At 41.2% G+C, this 22,913-nt stretch overlaps 1 protein-coding gene across 13 annotated transcripts in view; it reads right to left on the bottom strand.

Moving 5' to 3' along the window:
- tns1a (tensin 1a) overlaps positions 1-20,878 on the bottom strand; it is a 95,727-nt gene extending 74,849 nt beyond the window's left edge. For 4 of the 13 annotated variants that reach the window (XM_044187374.1, XM_044187377.1, XM_044187375.1 and 1 more), the window contains exon 1: positions 20,023-20,876. In XM_044187374.1, the coding sequence (XP_044043309.1) occupies positions 20,023-20,118 (96 nt within the window). In that variant the 5' untranslated portion in view covers positions 20,119-20,876. Of the gene's footprint in view, positions 1-1,277; positions 1,394-12,603; positions 13,100-20,022 lie in introns of those variants that run through there. The other 9 variants (XM_044187378.1, XM_044187380.1, XM_044187383.1 and 6 more) reach the window with 6 other exon arrangements.
- Positions 20,879-22,913: the final 2,035 nt, after the last annotated feature.

The raw sequence follows: 22,913 nt of genomic DNA, 5'->3' as shown, positions 1-22,913 counted from the left end.
TCTCCGAATTTCAATTCCAGCCTTATGGTTATCTAAAAAATGCCAGCTGCACTCAAACTTTTGATTTCCCCACATATATCTGTAAGTTCAAAAAACTAAAACACCCCAAAAGATAGCGAATGGCATCACAATTCTTTCAGAATGGCTACAGTAATGACAAAAAAATGACATCCAGCGGTAAATGGACTGCATTTATATGACGCTTTTATCCAAAGCTCTTTGCAGTGGGCCTCACATTCACCCATGCATGCACACACAGACACACACACACACACAGATGGTGTGATACTATGCAAGGCACTGGCCAAACCTTTGAGAGGAGTACTTCTGTGACTTCAATGACGAATATATCTTCACTGTGTGCATAAGACTACAACTACTACCACTAATTCTACTACTACCACAACTAATTTTAATCACTACTACCACTACTGCTACAACCAGAACTACTCCAACTACAAAGGACTCTAGGTGTGATGAGGCTCAGTGATGAAGACTAAATTGTGTAATCCTTTGCTTCATTGTCTTTAAGCTCATTTTCTGGTTGCTTTCTGAAGCTCCCTGGCTTCCACCCCCCCCCTTCCTCTCCATGTGCCGCAGTCAATTTGGCTCAAAGCTTTTACAAAAGTGTATTTCTCAGCATTTTCGCTCCCCTATCTCCCTAAATCTTAATGGCTTTTGTCACACTATGCCACGCTCGCTATAAGCTCCAGAGAGGAATCATGGCTGATCTTGGCTGCACAGAGCCAGACACAGCATGTTACAACAGGTAGCTTCAAATAAACAATATGCTAGCTACATGCATGCTGATAATTCCTGTAAAAAACTTAATTAACAGCCACTCTGCCATCCATCTCATTAATGACATTTTTCTTTCATGAGTTGGTTGATATATTGAACAGCGGCTCAACTTTAAACACAAACAGTCTGCACACACAGTTTCATTAAAGTGAAGGGATGCAATCTGAGCTGACCGATATCCATCATGATTATTGGAGGACTGCGTAGATGGACAAATTAAAAGGGAAAATGCAAGACAAAAACAAACAAGGCAGTACAATATGGAAAATGATAAGAAATATAACATGTAAATGACATTGGCAGTTTTCCACTGATTATAGTATTAAAAGCTTTATACCAGCTACTGTTGACCAAACATGGCCTGACAATACTTCTTTAGACAAGTGGAAACATCCGTCAGTGGAGTAATTAATCGTTTTTTCTTTCAAAGAACAGTACTTTTAAAAATTTTGTTTACAAATTACTAATTAAATTACCTGCTTTGGTCTGTGTTGTTTCAAGATATTCACTGATGTCTTGAGAAAAATCATATAAAACTCCATGACAAATTACACAGGCAAATGTGGAAAAGTAAAATTATGTCCAAAAATTGGGATATCTCTTTAATTGGTGAAAAAAAAAAGATTTTCAGACTAAACATGAGACTAAATAACTGGCTGACATGGACATCTTTTGCAGTGCGGGTCTGGCTGGGTTTATAAATAGCGGTTGAAGCACCTTGGTGCCACTCTACAGCCCTGATGTTAAAGATGACCTGGCAGAAAGCCACTGGCTAAACCAATCAGATGCAGCCGGCTGTGTCACAAGCAGGAGCCATGGTTACCTGGCTGCCACAGCAACTGGGGTCAACGTGTCCTGTCAAACAGGGTAGGATTAAAAAAATGGAGAGAAAAACATACAACCACAAGTTTGCACACACACACACACACACACGTATAAACCTGCATGCACACCTTGGCATACAGGCCCACAGTGAGTATCGCCACAACAGGAGTGCAAATGGCTGTTGGATGGCTGCCATGTAGCATCTGGGATTCAACTTTTTTTTCAGAGAAAGAGGGAAAAGGGCCTCAGCAGCTTAAATGGCGAGTAATCAACAAAGAGAAAAACAGGGATCATACTTAGTTTGTGCCTTCCACAACAGAAATGACCCTCAGAGTTTCATGGGCTCACACATACTGGGTCACATTTTTTAAAACCTTTTTTTCAGAGTAAAGATGTTAGTAAAGCTCACAATTGGGCATGTAATCAGAAAGCCAATTCACTAATGAATGCCATCAGTTTCTTAACTATCCATGACAGATTTTATTATCTGGTACGAAACAACTTGCCTCCTGATGTTCATATCAAGAAAAAGCTAATGTTTTGCCAAGAAAAGAACATTTAGGATAAAGTAATCAGTAACTTTTTCCATATATGTTGGTAATCTCTGTTGCCAACTAACAGGCCTACCTTTACAGAAATCATGCTCTTAAAACTTGGTGGTATCTGACTTTTTCTGAAAAAATCTATTGCCGATGTGAGATTGTTTTTGAATAAATATGATGTATAAGAAATATAACAAGATGCAATATGTATTGAGTATCTTTATCAATGCAATATGGTGAGCCAGAGCCCGAACACCGAAGTAATGGCCATTTATCACCAAGGGTGTTGCCAAAATCAAGAAAACAAATAGACTCCTGGACTATCATGAAGAAAACAACTCATGCTGAAATCTTCTTAGATGATTTATTTCAAAATAATTACAGGTGCCAAAATCATAACAATGGGAACTTGGAGTCACTTTTGAGGTGTGGATCTTTAATGAAAGCTGTGTTTTTGTCTCCTAAGAAAACTGAAATTTCAACATACACATCTGAAAGCAGCTTTCCAAAAGACAGGCCGACACAGAAAACTGAAAAATCACAAGCCCTGTCCTCTGTCGTGTTAGGAGGAGACTCCCAGGAGAGGCCAGAGAGAGAAAATGGAAAGGAGAGTTATGTAGAGAGACAGAAAGGGAAAGACAGAAAGAGAGGTGAAGGGAAATAAATGTAGATGGGGAGAAAAAGGGGGATACAGGGATAGAGTGAACGGCCTAAGAGCCAAGGATGGAGGAAGAGGAGAGTAGGTGTTTCTGTGAGTGTGTATGTATGTGTGCGTGTGTCTATAAAGACAGCAGACCCAGTAAATCAAGGCTCTGCGCTCCTCTCCCACAGTTGCACTTAGCTAATGAAAAGCATCACTATGCTACCTTGAACTGCGACCCCACTTAGAGCCAAGATGTAGGAGCAGGGGGAAAGTGAAAGGATGGGAGGAGAGGGGGGGACTCTCTCAAAGGTACTGATCTTTCCTTCTGCACATGGACGGCGCATGAACACAAAGGATTCCTGGCACATATAACCATTCACAAAAGATGCATGTAGTCATGCATGTACACCTAAAGACATACACAGATAAATGTGTCATCTATGAACATACTGTAGAAGACACGAGATTAGGATGGACAACATACTTTTATTCCCATGGTGGCCACAAATTTCAGGAATCAGATGAATATCTACCATTTTATAGGCTCCCTACTTAAAAACCAATAAGAGACACAACTGGTTCTCAAGACTTTAAAAAGCTGTTAAGTTACAATTTTTAGGTAATATTTCTGGCTGACTATTATCTAAAAACTGTAATTTAACCTCAATGGCTAGCTAGCAGCTAACTAGTTTTAAAACTATAATTAATATTTTTATATTAACAATGGATCACATGACAGTTTGTCGTAGTGACGAACCCACAGTGTACACTAACTGCCCAGCACCAAGTGACTGACAGACAAAGTTAGCGACTAGCTGGTGAACATAGTGGAGCATTTAGCAGATAAAGTAGCAGATATTTCCCTCAGGAGTTTCGAGACCATAAGCAGAGCTGAAATGACAGTCAATATTAGACTTACACTCGAGTGATGGGAATTACGGCTCTTTGAAGGGAGCCGGATCTTATGGCTCTGTTTCTTACTGAGAGCCGGCTCTTTCGGCTCCCAAACGAAAGAGTTTGCTAACTTGACTAACTGCTGATAAAAATATATTGTAGCAGTCAGTTTCTTAAGGTCAATTTCTTACTTGTTAATGTTACCAACATAGTTAATTTGACATGAGCTCATGGCTAAAGTTTTCACTTATAGCTGCAAACCAGACCTTGAAATGGAAACACACAGTTTATCCTTCATTGATTTGAAGCCCAGAAACAGCCCACCATGGTTTTCTGCCCTTTTCTAGACAAATTTTGTACTGTACCTTTGACAAGATTAAGGTCAACACAACTTTTTTATGGACACAAATCTGCTCTGATCACCACAGCTGAGCATATTTTACATTTATTACTTCTCTCTGTCAGAGCCATAAAGTCCTCTAAAGCCACACACATTCAAATATTAACAACCCCGTCAAGAGAGGAGAGTCTTAGTATAAGGGTAAATGTTTGTAGTCTGAACTTTCTGTTTATGCCAGGTGCATTTTGAGCTGCTACATCTGGGACTAAGGCCCAGACACTCAAAACCACACTCACACACATAGACCAACACAAACGTGCCCACATCCAGCTTCATTCATGGCCAACATGCCTCCTCTAATGTAAAACTCCACATGTGGTTCCATTTATAGCTCAGTTAGAGGAATATCTTTCTGCATGAATTGGAAGAATGGTTTAAAAACACAAAGAGGGGCATGTTGGAATAAAGATTTACGGTATCATTTTGCATAATGATGTAATTTGACACAAACCCTGTAGTCCAATAATCGTTCACTCAGAGTGTCCCCTAATGTGCAATAACTGTCTCCAAGGAACAATAGTTTAATAAATACAGCCCTTTACAAATTAAAAATAGAAGTTTCTGACTTTAATTTTGGTGTTTTTTGTATAATATTTAGCAGAAGATTTACATATTCTTCTCTGGGGCACAAAAAATGTGGTCCTCTTTTAAAAAACTTCAAAAACACATAAAATGTTGATCTAGTTGTCTTTATTCCTCCTGAAATGACTTCTTGGAGATTAAATTGACAGCATAGGAGTCCTAGAGGCTGCAGTAAATATTCTCTCTTTGCTGTAAAGGCTGTCCACTGTAAGATATATACTATGTGAGAAAGAAAGTGAGTGAGTGAGGGAGGTGAGTGGCTGTCTGAATGAGTGACTACCTGGCTGATGGACGAGGTGAACAGAGGGAGCGAATGAGTCACCCAGAAAAAATAGACAAAGAGCGCTAAAACCAGCCAAAATGCCGGATGACATGACTCAATGAAGTCAAGCATGAGGAACAGGCCCCACAGAAACTAACAGGCCGGGGGAGAGAGGAGTCCAGCACCCCCCAGAGATGAAAAAGCAGAGCCACACCTGCTTTCAATTTCCACCAAATTGAAATTCTGTCATGAACAATGGGCGCCTTTGTGAGACAGAGAGCGAGAGAAAGAAAACAAGGAAGGAAAATTAGAACCATGACTATATTTGTAATATTTGTATGTGTGTGAGCGTGTCAGCATTTACATGTTTCATACACTCTCCAATTTTAGAGAGCAGTTTTCATAAACACATGAAAACTACGGCATGGTGATAGACTTCCAACTACTTAAAGGGTAAAGGGTAAAGAAAACGTAGATGGTACGATATACGATCAGAAAACTATGGGATATCACACTTCATGGCAAATAATGCACACACACAAACACACACACAAAAAGAAGAGACAGGTAGCAGCTGGACACTGAAAAATAGGAGTGTACGAGCCTCATCCTAATGTTTAATTTTATTTGAAAATGTGTTTTAATTTGTGTTATTTGAAGGGCACTCCATTTAGTATTTAATATTGCACTTCCATAAAGTTGGGCCATTCTCAAGAGACAGATTTTAAAAAGATTCGTCAAAATCAAAGCAGCAGAGGCCGGGGTATCCTGAATTTGAGTCCATAGTATGAGTCAAACTCTGGATCCTACATTTCCCATAATGCAACTCAAGAGCATCTTCTCAATAGACCCTCTGTCCCTTACTGGTAAACATCCAGATCTTTCAAACTCCACACCCCCAGTTTGTAATGCAGCCTTTCTGATATAAATTTGTAGTCCCCTAGGTCAAGCTGACACTACCTTGATGACATCACTATGACATCATCATAGTTATTTTCAAAGACCAGTATACAACTTTAATTACTACCCGAATAGTAATCTGATCTTTATGTGTAAAATCGGTGGGGTGCCCATTTAATAACTGATTGAATTCTTAGTATAGTAGACGAATCACAGTCACCTTGCTGTAAACTCTGCTCTCATTGGCAGCCTCCACTCTTGAACTTTCTCTGAATCTGTGATCTCAACACACAGATGGCATATCAAACGGCTCAAATTAGCAGGGCGGCTAAGATCTGTCTGCAAGACAGTTTAGCTGAAACTGCACTGCCAAATCGTGTTTCTTTCACCAGCTTCACGCAGCAAAAAAAACAGAGGTCTCTAGAACTCTTCATGTTGAGGACCCTTAAATAAAAAACTGTGAATCCCAGATTGATTGAGGTGTTATCCCATGTGTCTCCATTTATGAACATTTTTACAGTAGATGGGAAAATAACAGAGGGGGGAGTGAAATCTCTTATTAGGATAGTCATTATTCTGGTTATAACCCCAGAGGGGCCTTCTTCACTGTGATTATAGGTACATCAGTGATTGGCAGCACAGAAGTACTCCTAATCATAATAAAGCATGTCGAGCAGGCTGTTTCTGTATAATCCATAGGCACAGTTTGAAAAGCTTTCTTTAAAATAGTGAAAAGTATGAGAATAAAACTGGTGCAGGACAACAAAGGACATTGCATTTCACTGATTTCAACCAAATGGAGCCTATCAGGGTGTGTTTTTTTGGTGGAAATTGACACATTTGGTTGCCATGGAATCTGCTTTGGGATCACAAACATAAAGGACAGTACAAATCAATCAATCAGAATTTTTTTTTTTTTTTTTACAATTTTAAGGCATTGATGCACATTAAACACATTTATTTCCCTGCTACATCCATACTTCATGGGAGTATGGATACAAAAACATAGATATGAGTTCAGGATGTTTTATTTATGGCGCTAAACACAGCCGATCCCAGTGGACTGACACTGTGGGCCAGTTGCCAGATTGTAGTAGATTCCTCGTTGAAGCCGAGAAACTGTGTGTGTGTGCATCTATGACTACCTCCCTGCTGTGTGTGTGATGTTTTGTTATATGGATGCATCAAATAAACCCATACACACATGTATTTGTGTGTGTGTGTGTACGCGAGGGTGCAGCTGTTATACTGTGCACGAGTGTGCGATATGATCAATACCAGGTGCAGATGGAGAGACACAAAGATCAATGAGCTGTGATCATGAAGTCTAGGCCGCTTATTATCATTAGCCAGCTGCTAATGAACTTAGAATGCCATGTTTGTTAATGAGCTCTACTCTCTTTGAGTCCGTCTCAGGGGAAAAAAACACACAGAGCAAGTACAGGGTAAGACACAACAGAGATGTAACTTTGAATGGTAAACTGTACACATTTCGGTCTTCCCTAGTGTTTACACATGCCACAACTTTATGTGTGCAGGTATGTGTTACACTCGTGTGCATTGTCTCTATTATTCCTTCAAGTTGCAGTATCTCACTCATACTACTGACTTTCACATCATGTAGTAAGATCTTGTGGAAAACAAATAACAGGAATATGACGCAACATAGCTGACGCTGAAACGATTAATCGATAAGTCGATTGTCATAAAATGAAATGGCAAAGCAAAAATTCCCTAGTTCCAGCTTCTTGTGATTATTTGCTGGTATTCCATAATAGTAAACTGAATATCTTTGGGTTTTGGACTGTTGGTTGGACAGAACAAGACATTTTAAGACGTCACCATAGGCTCTGGCAATATGTGATGGGCATTTTTTGTGCTATTTTCTGACATCCTCTAGACTAAGATTAATCGATGAAAATAATCGTTAGTTGCTTTTCAAAGATAACAACACTACAAATTAAAGACTCAAAATGACCATAGAGTTGACAAAGCATCAATTAAAAACTGTTTGTTCTGAACAATTAGTCCAGTGCTTCCCAACCTTTTTGGCTTGTGACCACAATAAAAAAACCTGCGCATTAGAGGAGCATTACAGGCAGTGAACATATAAGTTGTGTGTAGTTCAATCAAAAAGTGAGTTTCTTTTCTAATTGTCTATTTTAAAAACATTTTAGAGGCCTAAACAGGTAAATTCATTATGTATTCACAAGAGAAAAGCAATGATTAAAGGAAAATCTTTAAAAAATAACCAAACTTTTGTCTATCAGAACAGTATTTGTTTATTCATCTCATGACCCCTCAGATTTATCTAGCGACCCCTGCATGGTACATAGGTTAGGACCACTGGATTAGTTAATTCATTGATTAGATAGAAATGTCATCAACATTTTTTTTCAAGCATATTGTAAATGCCAAAGATTTGCTGGTTCCAGCTTTTCAAATGTGAAGATTTGCTTTCTTTTCTCTATTTTAAATAATTGGAAACCAAATAATTATAATATAATAATAATAAAAATAATCATTAGTTGCAGTCCTAAACTGAACATATGTTTAATTTGCTGCAGTGTTAGTTGTGATACAGTAGTTATTTCAACAACTTCTACATCCATATTTCCAATGGCCATCTATAACTTCAGGCATAAACATTTTTTGATGTTTGAATCGTCTACAACATCCCACCCAGCATCTACTAAGCTTTGAAGGCATAGATCCAAACTTGGGTATGAGAGGCGGGGGCAGAGTAGTGCACAGTGCCCTGGGGAAATGTGCTGAAGCTGGGTCTGGGGGCCTGGAGGGAGGCATCCGGTCACATCGCATATAAATCACCTGGTCACAGATACGCAGAGCATTGTTTAGTCAGAATGACGGCTACACTCTCTGAGGACAGTCTGACTCTGAAAGATACAGTACCACACGCCATGCACACATGCACAAACATGCACAAATGCACTGGTTTGAAAACGAGGAGAAAGCTCCGGTGAGAGTTGGAGGGATCTCTGGCTGTGGACAGTTAGCCTGTGTGGCAGCTGAACAGCACATGAGGTCCCTTCGGAGGCTGTTGACCAAAACTAGGTCTGAGTGCAGTTTCATGTCATTTGGACGTGGCCATCATCATCAAAACCACAAATTTCACCATTATTATTACATGCCGGAAAGGTTTTTTCTCTTTTTTCCAAACAGCAGCGCTTACCACAGAAGGTCACAACCTCAAAAACGAATGACCTTGTGTCCAAATGTTATTTTCTCCTGAAGATCTAGTCCTTGTCCTTTCAAAGTAAACTGATAAAGATGATGCTGCAGCTATGATGTGATGCTGTAGGGAATTTAGCCCGCACATAGAGACGCAGAGATAGATTCATTACTCAAGAATCCCCTCACTCAACGCAAGCTAATCACCAGGCAGGGTTAGCAGATACACTCTTATTAGCAGAGGGATATGACATTCCTAATACACGCCAGGCCACACGCATACACACACACGTTGATATGGAGGTGACACACATGGAGGCGTGGCAGGCAGTAATGGTCCAACAAAGCATGATTGATTTTCAGAGCTCTCGGGGGATTCTGTTCAGTCAATAAGGGACTCTGTTAGACAACTGAAGACATGATGGATCTACCATACATCTTGACTTACAGTGTTCCAGCTGCTTTACAGCACAGAATAAAACAGAAGTAGTTTTTGAGCAGCCTTAAAATCATGGCAGATTCATGATGTTTTTATAAAGTATTCTTTATACTGTGCAATAATTATGATTATGTAATGTGAGCAGTTACATACTATCATATAAACCACAAGAAAGCTAAGATAACAGGAGGCAAGCAACCACAAATATGAAAAAAAGGACTTGTTTTATAGACACATGATTATATAGCTGTCTCTGCCATAATGTATAGTAAGAATTTCTATTATTAACATAAATATTAATCTGAAAAAGTTGGTTGAGCTCTATTCTGGTCATAAAAAGTTGGTGAACCGAGATTTGGTGCATACTTGGGAGCAATGATATACCTTTAACAGCTCACTAGTGTGCTTGAGAAAATCAGATTTCATTGTGATTTGTCAGGACTTATTTGCTTGAGCAGTAATTACACCCCTCACATGTAAAACTGAGAGAACTTGCTTAAAACAAAGTTGTCTTTAGAATGTACTCAGTCACTAATGAAAGTATTAAAATCAGTGTCTGTAGAGTGGCTGTGAAGGCTGAAGTCATTTTAAAGGGGTACTTCAAAGATTTGCACTTCCATAAAGTTGGGGGACTTGCAAAATACAGATTAAAATAAAGAATGGTCAAAATTGATTAATCAGGCCGAGATATCCTGACTTTTAGTCTAAGTCAAACTAAAAAAACACTAGAGCCTACATTTCCCATAATAAAACAACTTGGTAGCGTCTTTCATTAGACCATCCCTGCCTTGTAAATGCCCACGTCTTTCAACTCCACAACTTCAATTTGTAATATAGGCTCTCTTTTAAAAATGTCCAAGCCGAGATAGCCCCGATGACGTCACTAGGGGATATTTTCTCAAACTTCCTTTTCTCAAGATTCCTCCAGAGCCAAAGATGACATTATACAACCGTTTCCACAATGTGAGTGCTACATGACAAGTAAACTGTTGTTGTAAAATCAGTGGAGCGCACCTTTAATATATAGCAATATGAAGGGGTTTTTTGGCACAAACACAAGAACATGGTTACATTTAGGTTAAACATGTTTGTCTGGTGGTGTTAAAGATTTACATACATCATCAATGCATATAAAAAGGCTTCTCGATCATACCCAAATATATCTGTCATTTATATGGTCCAAAAATGACAAACTGGGCCTTTAACTAGCTAAGTGACCTTTTCAAAATACTGTAAATTTAAAAAAGGCAAAGCAACACAAAAATGCAAAACCAGTTACTCGCGCAATTTGATGCTTGCCTCACTGTTTTACAGTAAAGAGAGACAGGAAAGATAAAAACACCTGAGGTCTGTAGTCAAACTTATGAAACTGCAGAATACCATGAACATAGTCCCAGGTCTTAATGGAGGACCCTGACTGCACTCGGGTAAACAGAGGCAGGAAATTCTTCAGTGAATATGTTAAAATCATATCGTCGGGTGTTGTTATTCATAGCAGAGCTGCTTAGCATATTGTAGAGCAGTAATGAGCTCACAGAAGTATTTGGCCAGCGCTGTAGGAACTAGCCTGCATTTGTGGCTGTTTCTGTCAGCATGTCAAATCTAATATTCTCTCTCTGTGTGTGGGGTGATAAATTATTAATAGCATGTATTTGAGGAGCTTTCTTCTTGCATGTCACTCAGCCTCTGCTTGTTACTCCTCTTCCTCTCTGTGCTGATGTCACACCTCACAACACTCAACTGTCTTCCCCCCTCTTTCCTCTTCCATGCTCATCTCTTTTTGTTTTTGATTTGAAGGGTGATAATGTTGGATTGGAGGCCTTGCATCTGGACAAGTCAATATCTTACTTTGCATATGAACTGCATGGGAGCTTTTCCTCCACCCTGCCTCTTTCCCCTTGCATCTAAATGGCCCTCATCTGCACTGCAAGATACAAAAAAGTAGGGCAGATGCCTCATTTAACACTTGGGTGCGATTATTACACACTGTGTATACATTATACAACAAAAAAAGCAATAAATCTACCTACTTCTCCAATAAAGATGGTGTTACACTGCAGCTAGGAGCATTAAAAGGTAGGTAATGTGTGATGTGGCAAAATGTTAACATACAAAAGCCCACAATTTTCACTCTACTATATGATTATGTGGCTGAAGTGCATCTTAAAAGGCGAATTTTGCATTTCACATGTACAGGAAGAAAGGTTTCTCAAACACAAAAGATATTGCAGGTTTAAACCCTGAATTTATGTTCCTCTGCAAGAAAAAGACTTGTTCTTATGTCTATGTTCACATGCTTCCAGGTCCACACACATCTTCACACATGTCCAGGGGTGTGTTGGCGTGCTTGACTTTTTCTTTCTTTTTCTTTTTTAACCAGGATGCTGCGTGGAAAGCCCCCGGTTCCTGACACACTCAGTCAGTCCCAGATAGGAGGAGAAGCGAGCAGCAGCAGATTAAATTATACAGGAGAAACCAGAAATAGCTCTAGTGCCGAGGCCGCGAAGACTCGACGCAAGAACACGCCGATGCGAGTCGCCACAGAGCAGTCAACTAAATTAGTCCTGCCCGGATCACGGAACGGAGTCAACTACTGTAGATTTGCTTGCTGTGCTCTTACGTATGACGAGAAATCATCTTTATTGACCAAAGGATGAAGGATGTTAGTGGAGAAATCTAATCTCCAGATTTGCATCTGTCATTATATTTAACTTTCAGGCAAATATTAACATTGAATACATAGAAGAGTCAGAGGCAACAGTCGTGCCAGTGTTATTTCAATTTCAAAAGGAACCATTGAGTATGAACTGTTCCCCTCTTTACACTTCACACATAAACATATCCACCCACTTGACAACACCATGAAAGGTCATTTAGAGCATTTGATAAAACTGTGAGCAGAAAAAAAAGCCATTGGGTCATTCATAAATGTGACTAATGTAGGTTTGAGTACACCTCTACCTAGTCTCATGCCTTGAGAAATATCTGTTATCTGCTTAATTAGACTGCATTAAAAACACAGCACTTGTTGTTGTCTCTGAAAATTTTGACCTTTTTCCATGATGATGTTGACCTCTTGCTGAACGCTTGGACCTGCATACATCCCTGTCTGTGATTTCTTACCCAAAACATGCAGGAAAGGCAAACCCAGGTCCTGGCTCTCCCTGCCAGAGCAGAGGGCAAGGACAGAGAGACTGAAGGCATCCTGAAAAAAAGTGCCACTTGAGGGCTCTCCAGGCTCACGGCAGAAATCCACGGTATTCCCAGAAATTCCCGACGGTTGTACGCAGGCTTCGGCAACACAGATCCATGCCAGACGTGCGAGGTGCACAGAGGGTGGGGAAGGGAATGCTGCTCTCGTTTTCCTCTCTCTGATGGCCTTAGTCAGTCTCCCACATCTGAGCTCCCTCCCTCTCTTGCTTCCTTGTTCTACCTCTTCCACTCCTGGTCCTTCTCTCTCGCTCTTGTTTGCTCACTCACTTCTGCCCTCCTCTCTGTCCCTCTTGAAGTGTGGTAACTTTATTCCATGGAGGAAATGGGGGAGGTGAGTCCCGGCCCTTATTTTTCTCCCTCCCAAAACTCCCCTCTCCTCAAATGATCCTTGTTAGCCACTCCTTTCCCTTCTCTCTCTTTACCTCTCTCTCTCTCTCTCTCTCTCTCTCTCTCTCTCTCTCTCTCTCTCCCACACACACACACACACACACACACACACTCTATTCATTGACCACCCTCCACCCCCTTGGCTTCATTGCGTTACATACCTCACCTCTCCTTCCCTTCACCTCTACTCTGCAAGCATGCTCGCTCATGTCTGCACTAATGTCACTTCAATTTTTCATCGGAAACCCCTTCCTGCTTCCAGATCTCTTCTCCTCCTTCAAAATATCTGCAGGACTCGCCAGCTGCTGTGACGTCGCCGAGTGGCCAGGCAATCCGCAAACAATGAAAAGCTAACAGGTACTTACTGCAGAAGTTGGTGGGACGAATATAAAATATAGCTCATCACTGTGGTATACAGATAGCCTATTGAATATACAGATGCACATGCAACCTCATGAACACACTGAAAAAAAGAACGTGCACATATGCACACAATAATGAACATGTGCATTACTCTTCTTGCAGTAAAAGCGGTGACATCCTTTATATTTTTGGGAGAAAACTGACATAACTTGTGAAAACCTGTAACAGAAACTAAAAAATCCAATTACCCACCTTCTCTTTCATGCTATTTTATTCTATCTACATCTCACCTGAAACGTGGTACTGTAGCAATTTAGTATTACACTTTCATAAAGTTAGAGATACATTAAAAAAAGAAAGGAAAAAATTGATAGTCAGTGATATCTTGACAATGAGTAAGCACTGGATCCTACATTTCCTATAATGCAACTCAACAGCTTTTTTCACAAGACCATCCTTGCCTGGTAAATGCCCACATCTGTCAAACTCCTTGGCCCAGTTTGTAACAATCCAAAAAAATCTGTAGTCTCCAAACCCAAGACGAGATAACTACTTTCTCAGACTTTATAAAGCTCTCTACAGAGCCATAGAAGACACTGTGCAACTGTTTTCTCAGGCTGAGTAGTCCTCTCCATGATGAGTGAACTGAATAATTTGGTGAAGTGTTCCTTTAACTGTAGTATTAAACATTATAATAGTATAGTATAATAGTAACATTATAAAAATAATGAACACCATAAAGTTGTGTCATGTAATGATTTTTCGAAACATCTTTTAATATCGCTGTAATAATATGTTAATGTTTTCAGTGTCCAAGTCACCCACTAGCTGAGTTAATTCAATTGAATTTTATTTCTTTTCAGTCCAGTTTAGCTTTTCAGTCCAGTTTAGCTTAGTTATATTAACCTCTAAATCATTTTGATACAATTATAAAAATATAAAATACCAATCTCTATGCATCAGTGGAGCAAGATCAGACTGTTGGCTGAAACCATCCGTGCAGGCTACAATCAAGCTGCCTAAAAACAGTTCAGTTTTTCTGCTCCAAAAGCAGTGTTTGTTGGGTTACGATGGGTGACTTTTCTGACCTGATATCAGTTGTGTTGACACTTTATAACAGCGTCATGTTAAATCAGGATTCTCATGGTATTGTATCATGGTATTGTTAAAAATATTTTTGTTATGCATATACTGTAGGTCACTATTTGCATTCTACACATTTAAATGAAACTGTTATCTGAAGTGATTCACATTGATTAGGCAGGTAGGGGACCAATATCTCACTTGAGGAAACTTTTTAAACCAACACTTTTTTTTAAACCTCCCTGCATCCCGTCACATATCCCTATATGTGTGTGTTTTTCATCTTCCCAGGTCCTCTGTGTGTGCATATACAAAATATTTTTACATGCATGTATGCAAACATTCCCGGAGCACATGTGTGAGGGATTGCTATGTGCATGTATACATCTATATAAAATACAGCACTGAATCAACATTATATCAGCGGTGCAGGCATATTACATCACTCCACAGTCAGATCCATAAAGGGCTAAGTGCCAATTCATTTTGAGAAAACACCCTCTATTGATCCCTGCTGCACTCCATCACTTCCACTGTAACAGTTTCCTCAATCCATAGGCTAACCTGACACATAATATGTGTGTGTGTTTGTGTATGCGTCTCCCTCTATGTGTACTCTATTAACATAATGTCAGCAAAGAGCATTTCCCCAATGTGTGGACACATTGGGGAAATGCTACTGTTTGTCATGTTAACCCCTGAACTGGTTTCGAAATGGATTTGGTGCCTGTGTTTGATACATCACGGCCACGTTTTCCCTGCAGCCAACTGGTCTAAACTGGGTTGCTAGCAGCCTCTAGTGGCCTCCAATCAATCCTCAGACAGTTTCTGTTGATGAGCAACACTAAGCAGTGCTTTTACAAATGTACATATACAGCTCATGCATGCATCTCATGTTGTTTTTTTTTTCTGTCTGGACGCAGCCAGAATAGCTATTTAAGTGATACTTTACTACCTGCTAAAAGCATTGATTTTGGGTCTGCTATTGGGAGGGGTGTATTTTCTCAGTACAACATTTTTGCACAGTGAGGTCAGGTTCTTATTCCCTTATTCCCAATGCAACATGCCGGAGCTCACTGAAAACACACAGGCAGGCAGGCAGGCACAAGCACACACACACTTACACATATACTTTGTTTCCCACAGAATTGTACTGGAAAAGGGAATTTAGACCATGATGGGACAGTAAAACTCTCCATTAAATCCCAGACTAATGATGTTAGCAGGAGGAGAAACTCTGATATATTACATGACAAATGCACAGAGAGAGTGATATTTGATCACCGGCTCCACCAACACAAACACACCCCAGACAAGATGTTCAAATATTTTGGTTGTACTAGATATACTGCTTAAACAAAAACTAAGATAGAAAAGAAGAGAAGACAAGAGAAGAAGAAAAGAAAAAAAGTATTCCACATTGACTCTGCAGTCTCCACTTCTGTCGCTGGAGAATCCATCACATTAAAGCTTTAATGCTAGAATAACAAAGCATCCATCATGCTGAATGCCGGCCCAGAATACAGTGAGCCATTCAGGGCAGAATTTTGCAATTCTCTGGGCGCGGTACCTGCACACCGCTCGCCACAGCCGGCCGACATTACTCAGTGTGGAAGGTAAGTTGGGAGCATGTGATAAATACAACGAGCAATGAATGAGGTTTTCATGCATATGCTGCAGAGGCAATCTGGAGGGAGAGAATAAGGAGCCATTCAGCGGACAGTTTTCCCATCACCCTCTTCTCTTTTGGCTGTCTACACTACTGCCTGATGTGAATTTACTGCCCAGGGGGACATTAGTTAAATGAATAGGGAGGCAAGTAAACACAAAATACAGAGGAGAGGAGAAGAAACAAAGGGTGAAGAGAGGAGACAAGAGAAAAGGAGACACAAAAAGGCAAGGAAATTAGATGAAATAGAAGCAAAGAAACAGAAAGGAAAGGGAAGAGAGGAGATGGGACAAAAGGAGAAAATTCAATGAAATAAAAGATAAGGATCAGGAAGGAGACAAGGAAACACAAGATGAGGAGAGGAGAACAAGAGGGGAGGAGACAAGAGGGAAACAGAGGGAAACAAGAGGAAAGAGACAAGGAGAGGAGGAGATGAAAGGACACAAGAAGAAATCCAATAAAATAGAAGGAACAGAAAGGAGAAGAAAGGACAGGAATCACAAGGAGTGGAGAGGAGAGGAGAAGAATGGAGACAAGAGGAGAGGAAATCAAATAAAAGAAAAGAAAAAGAACAGAACATAAAAGAGGAGAGGAAAGGAAATGAAAGGAGAGGGGACTCTGGGAGACATGAGGGAAGATTCAATGAAATAAAAGGAAAGACACAGAAAGGAAAAGAAATTGGAGAGAAGAGAAGACATGAGGATATGAGGATGAGAGGGAATTTAGGAGAGGAGAGAAGAGGAGAGTAGAGGGTTACCTTCCTGTAGTACCACAGTAGTGTCACCATAGTAACACACATGGAGAAAACCTTTACACATCATCCTTCTACCTCCCTCTCTCTTTCCCCATCTCTTTCTTACAAAACCACCACACATTCACAGTCAAACACACACATACCAACAATATTCCGAGCCCATCTCCTGTTGTAACTCAGCCCTATCATATGGGGACTGTGTGAGCCACGTTGCCATGGAAACTGAACACCTCACAGCGGCCCTTGGAGGGAAGACACAGAGCCTTACCTCTCCACTTTCACCTCCCAGTCGGTCACGTGACCAGCTCTAGTGCTGCAGCTGGAGCGACAGAGAACAGACTGAATGGATGTCAGGCAAACTGCAAAACGTGTCCTAAAATCCTGTTCTGAAGCAAAATCCTCATTTATTTATTTGTCCAATCAAATAACATGGGGCCACTAAAGAGCTCACCTATAGCTTACGTCCAGCTACTTTTTAAAACACTTGTTACAGTGGTTGAAGGGGAGCCCCATGGCCACTTAACAAATATATTGGTGATCATCATACAACTGCGGTTGCAATAATTGGTGAGAGAGACAGGTGGTGAGAACTTTAACAGCTATATCGTATATATAAAAAATATCCAATTTGATAGGGTAGGAAAGAAACTTACTAAGTTTTGATGATGAGCTTACATGAGGAACTGCATATATTGACTACTACATAGCACTGGCAAATGCATGCGCTGTGCATTTTGATTTCTTTGACACTTTTTCCAAGTAAAAATGTATTGTTGCTAGAGTGAGAGAGAAAGGTAAATATTTGTACCAAATTAGGAGAGCAAAAACTCTCTATAAAGTAATATCTGTGTAATTTGAGTTCTAAAAACCCAATTTTCTTAAAAAAAAAAAAGTTTAAATCTGCCACTGCAGTAACAATATATCAGTGTTTCCCATAGACACCAGCTTTTACAAGAATTTTCTAGAAATTAGTGTCTATATCTGGAAACAGGAAATATTAAGGCAGTGTGCTACACTGGTATAAAGAAAAATTAACCTTGATTTTGGAAAATACCTAAAACAACTGAAAACAACTTCTCATTACTCAAATATAGACAAAAATGAGATCTTTGCAGTGATCAAATAATGATTTTATCATGGAGGCTACATGAATGTTCCTTCCCGAGTATAAGGAACAAGGGTACAATTGTAGAACATTCCTAAGTGTACAATATCCATACCTTAACAAGGGCACATCCCTGGTGGCAAGCATCCATTCCATTTTACAGTGTCGGTACAAAAGTTGAAGATGTGACTGAACCACCCCTCTCTATAATGTGTATTCAAAAAATTTACCACATTGATATATTGATAGTTTTTATATAAGAGTGAGAAAAATTCAAACAAAAGGAAATCCTCTTTCTGCATTGAAGAAAAAAGACCAATGCTGACAAAACAGGCAAAGCAAAAGCTGTGAATGAGTGATCATAAGGGGTTGGGGATTCATTGTACAGGGTCGAGGAGATATATAATGAGTATGTGTTTCTGCAAAGGCACTAACAAGCTCCACACACATTTACACACACATCCGAGAGAGTGCGACAAGGGGAGTGTGGTGGGATTGAGCGCGGGTGTAGAGATAAGGAGCTGCGGCAATGGGGCGGGGGGATTGCTGCTGGTGTTGGTGCTGGTGGGAGGGTGTTGGGGCTTGAAGAGACGGGTGGGTGCAGCACTGCATGCTACGGCGTCACCAGGAGCAAAATCCCATCATCACCAGACTTTATAACACCACCGCTGCCCAAACGGTTCTCATACGCAACAGCCGACAGCTCGCAGTCGAGGGAGAGTTACAGCACTGCAACACTCAAGTTTCAAACCTTCTGATTGGTATTTACGTTCAGGATCGAAGCTTTTTGTGATACAAAATTAGCCAAAGATGAGGATAGAAATGAAAGTTATGAGGGCACATGAAAGTCCCAATAGGTGTCTTTACTTTATGATAATATTCTCTAGGGGACAGATTATTTTTAAAAACTGCTGAGGATGCAGTACATTAAGCTGATTTGGTCACTGTTTCCTGCCTTAGGAGAACTGCTATAAAAAAAGGTCGGGGGGAAGAAAAAATCCCCTCCAATAATTATCCCACCCATCACCATTCATCAGAGGATCACCTCAGGCACAGTTTCTGGTGTCCTTGCATGTGTGTAAGTGCACCTGTAAGTGTGTGTAAGAGGAAATGCCATTTAGACATACCAGAGTTGTTACACATGATTGATTATCTGCTAAAAAAAAGAGCAAAAAAGCCAAGATTGTGAACCAGGTGTTGCTAATAACATTGGTTCTGGGGAAACAGACAAAGAAACAGAGTGTGCATTCAGCTGATACCATTCAATGAACTTCGTTTGGGCTTTCTTACTCATACACATGTGCCATACGACCATTGGAATATGGCGCAGCGATGAAAGACTCACACCCCTTCTTAAAAAATTTGCAAATACAGCATGACATGCAATGGCAGGAGTTGAATGGGGAAAATCAAGAGCTCTTTCTTGGGAATATGCAAACCCCCAATAATGGTGCATTACAATTCTGCAGTTGTGAAGGCAAGGTGACCCTATGTTTCAGGACTAACTATCATTTGTTCCAGGTGGTTGCTGCAAGTGCCTGGCTCTAGTGGCATATCAAAATTCTGATCCCCATGGTTCCCCATCATCTTTATCTGGAGCAGTTGCCTGGTGACCACTTGGAGATGTAACACTGACCTTGAATCAGCACTTAGAGAGACACCAACTAGTCTTCCAGAGCTCATGGTCCATGACCAGTCGCCGAGCTCGTTTTCACAGCTACGTCATTTGGTGGTGTAGGTATAGCTGGCTGTATGCATGTAATGGTTGGGTGGTATGATTGAGAACAAGGCCCATCCTGACGTATATTTCATGCGAATATTTTTTGGCATTTATTGTAGAAGAAAGTCTGCATGGGTTGAAGTGAGACATGAAAGACGGCACGTGCAGAACGCGTCCTCTAAGTCCATTGTATCCCTTCTCAGTCTCCCATTCGCAGCATCCCCTTCCCCCCCTCCGTGAAGTCTTACCTTGTCTCGCTTGGCCCCCCGCAGAGGAAAGAAGCAGGCGAAGAGGAACTTGCCCCAGCTAATGACAGCAGCCAGGCACCAGTTGAGGCGAGCCATGCCTGCGTCTGTCCCGTCTCGTCTGCCAGCCTCTTATCTCCTGGATAGGATCCTGCAACCCCCGTAAAAAGAACGATGTCAAGCGAAAAAAGACCCCGCAGAGACAGGAGACCCTCTTGTTCTAGTCCGTGGAGCAGAAATGAATTGAAAACCTTCTTTCAAGACAGATGACAACCGGAGATTTATTTTCCTTTCAGGGTTTTTTGGCAATTTTGGCTACCTGTCTGGCTATGTGTCTGCAATTCCAATTTGTGGGGGAACAAGGGGGGCCACTGTGAAGCTACTGGCGTCCCACAAACAGGCTAGACCCTTGGACGGTCTAGAGGGACCCAAAGCATCAAGAGACTAAAACTGTCTTCCTGTCTTTCCATCCATCTGTCTTTCTCTCTTCTGTTTCCACAGCCCGGTCTAGATGAGTCAGTCCTCAAAGTGTTATGAGCACCGTCGGCTGCATAATGCGAAGAGCCCGTCGCTGATCGACGACACTGTTACACATACACACACGCACACGGTCATGCCCACACTCACTGTCTCTCACACACACACATTCACGCACACGTACGCTCCCCTTAAAAAAAACGCTGTCCTGGCACATACATCCACAGGCAGAAGAGCCCCCCTCTCATCACACGGCTCTCCTCCAGGCTCAGGATCCCCGGTGCTTCGCGCTCACACACTCCGCTTACACACACTCGTCTCTCGCTCCCTCTTTCTTTCTTGCTCTGTGCTGCTCTCTCACACATACACACATGCACTGATGCTGCAGCACTTACTCAGCCAGCGCGGGAGGAGGGGAGCAAAAGAGTGAGGAGGGGGGAGAAAAGGAGAAATGACTGGGAACATAACGGTTGGAAGAGAAAGAAAGAAAGATGGAAAACAGAAGGGGTTTCTGTTGAGAATGACAGATTGAGTGTATTCATTCAGTGTTTATATTTCAGAGCTGAAGCCAGTGTCGCTGAAGAGAAGACGGCAATGTGCGTATGAACGAAAGTGCGCATCAAGTAGTGATCACTGGGAGAGGTGGAGGAGCAACAGAATGGACTGAAAGAGTGAATGGAGTCAAGATGGATGGATGAGAGACATCAGGAGAGGAGAAGAATGACAAAAAAGAAAGCAGCAAATCACAGAAGGAGAGGCAGGAGGGGAGAATGTGTTTGAGAATATTGAGCAGAGACTACTGGTGAACACACACGCCAGCATGCGCAATGTACACACACAAACGAACACACAGCAGCCGTCACGGTGCGAGGCAGGCAGAGGGTGAGATGATTGTAGTGTGTGTGGAGAATTGGGTCGAAGGGAGAGAAGGAGGGAGGAGAGAAAGAAAGGATAGAGGATGGCAGAAGAGGAGCAAAGCCGGGTGTTGAATCATTGTGTCTTGGGTGATTATTTCCCTCTCTCTCTCTCATACACACACATACACACACACACACACGACTGCAGGTGGTGCACAGGCTCGTTCACTGTGCTGCAGTCTCTCTACGCTTCAGTGGGAGCACATTTTCACTGCAGAACGCTTTTCTCTGCTACCCCCAACACACACACACACACACACCCTCACCCCCACGTCCCCAACCCCTCCCACCCAGCACACCAACGCCACACCAACGCAATCACAACAAATCAAGGCAATGAGCGAGGGAGATAAAGTGTAGAGAGGCTGTTGGTTGTGTCAACCAAAGCTCCAAAGCTAGCTTAGCCTCGTGGGGGGGGGTACAACACAAATTGTTTGGCCACATGGAAATACACTGGTAATAAAAAAAATTACTAATCTTTCCATTGACAGATAATTGCTCCCATTAGAGCTACTCTTCATATGATCATATGTGCTGAAATCTGCATTCAGTACACATAAAAATACAGTATGTCATCTATCCATATGTATTCCTATATGAATAGAATTGTGCGTCAGTGGCTCAGTTATAATAAATGCGTATGATGTAATTTATTAATCCATGTTGTGCATTGCTCATGCTCAACAACTACTGAATGAATGAATGAATGAATAGTCCACTCACTTAGCTATTCCAGGAACCTTACCTTGACCTTATACCACAGCCTTCTTCAGTGAATAGAACTTACTCGGGCGTCATCACGTGACCTAAGTAGAGCATCAGTACTGAAGGCCCAAGGAGTCAACACCTACCACAACCATTCAACACCTTAAGATCTCTGCTGGTACACCCTTGGAAAGAACACCTGGGGTCCTATATGACATTACTTGCAACGGCTGTGATGAACATTACATTGGTCAAATGACAAGGACCCATGGGGACTGAGAGAGCACCGGAAGCAGACATCAGCTGTTTGCAAACAACAGACCATCCATGACATCAGTGGCCGGAGAAAGATCAAGGAAGACTCTCGCATTCTACGGCATCTTTGAACAGAAACAGGAGTTATAATCCCCCCCAAAATACACAACCACCTGTTGTGATATGACCAAAGTCCTGTAATGAGGTCTAATGATCACACCTGAGCAAATTCCATTTGAGGAAGAAGGTCATGGGATACGGTACAGGATTAGCTAGGAAAGTATACCTTGCATTTAGAATGTCTACCACACATGGAATAAGCAATTCCTATTCCCATTTACCAGAATGCCTTTCAGTATCCTAAAAAAAATGAGTTTGAACTTGTTGCTTTCAATCAAAGGTGAGAATACATAACTAACTAACCAACTACATAATTATCAACAATCCTTTATAGAAAGCACATAATGTCTTATGGCTGCATTGCATTTTGGTCTACTGGGGTTGGAGGAAAAAGAGAGATATCTTCCTTTACTACAGTGG

Source organism: Siniperca chuatsi, linkage group LG24 (assembly GCF_020085105.1).
Source record: "Siniperca chuatsi isolate FFG_IHB_CAS linkage group LG24, ASM2008510v1, whole genome shotgun sequence".
NCBI lineage: Eukaryota > Metazoa > Chordata > Actinopteri > Centrarchiformes > Sinipercidae > Siniperca > Siniperca chuatsi.
Note: the sequence above shows the minus strand (reverse complement) of the source record. Positions and strands in the feature narration are given on the sequence as shown.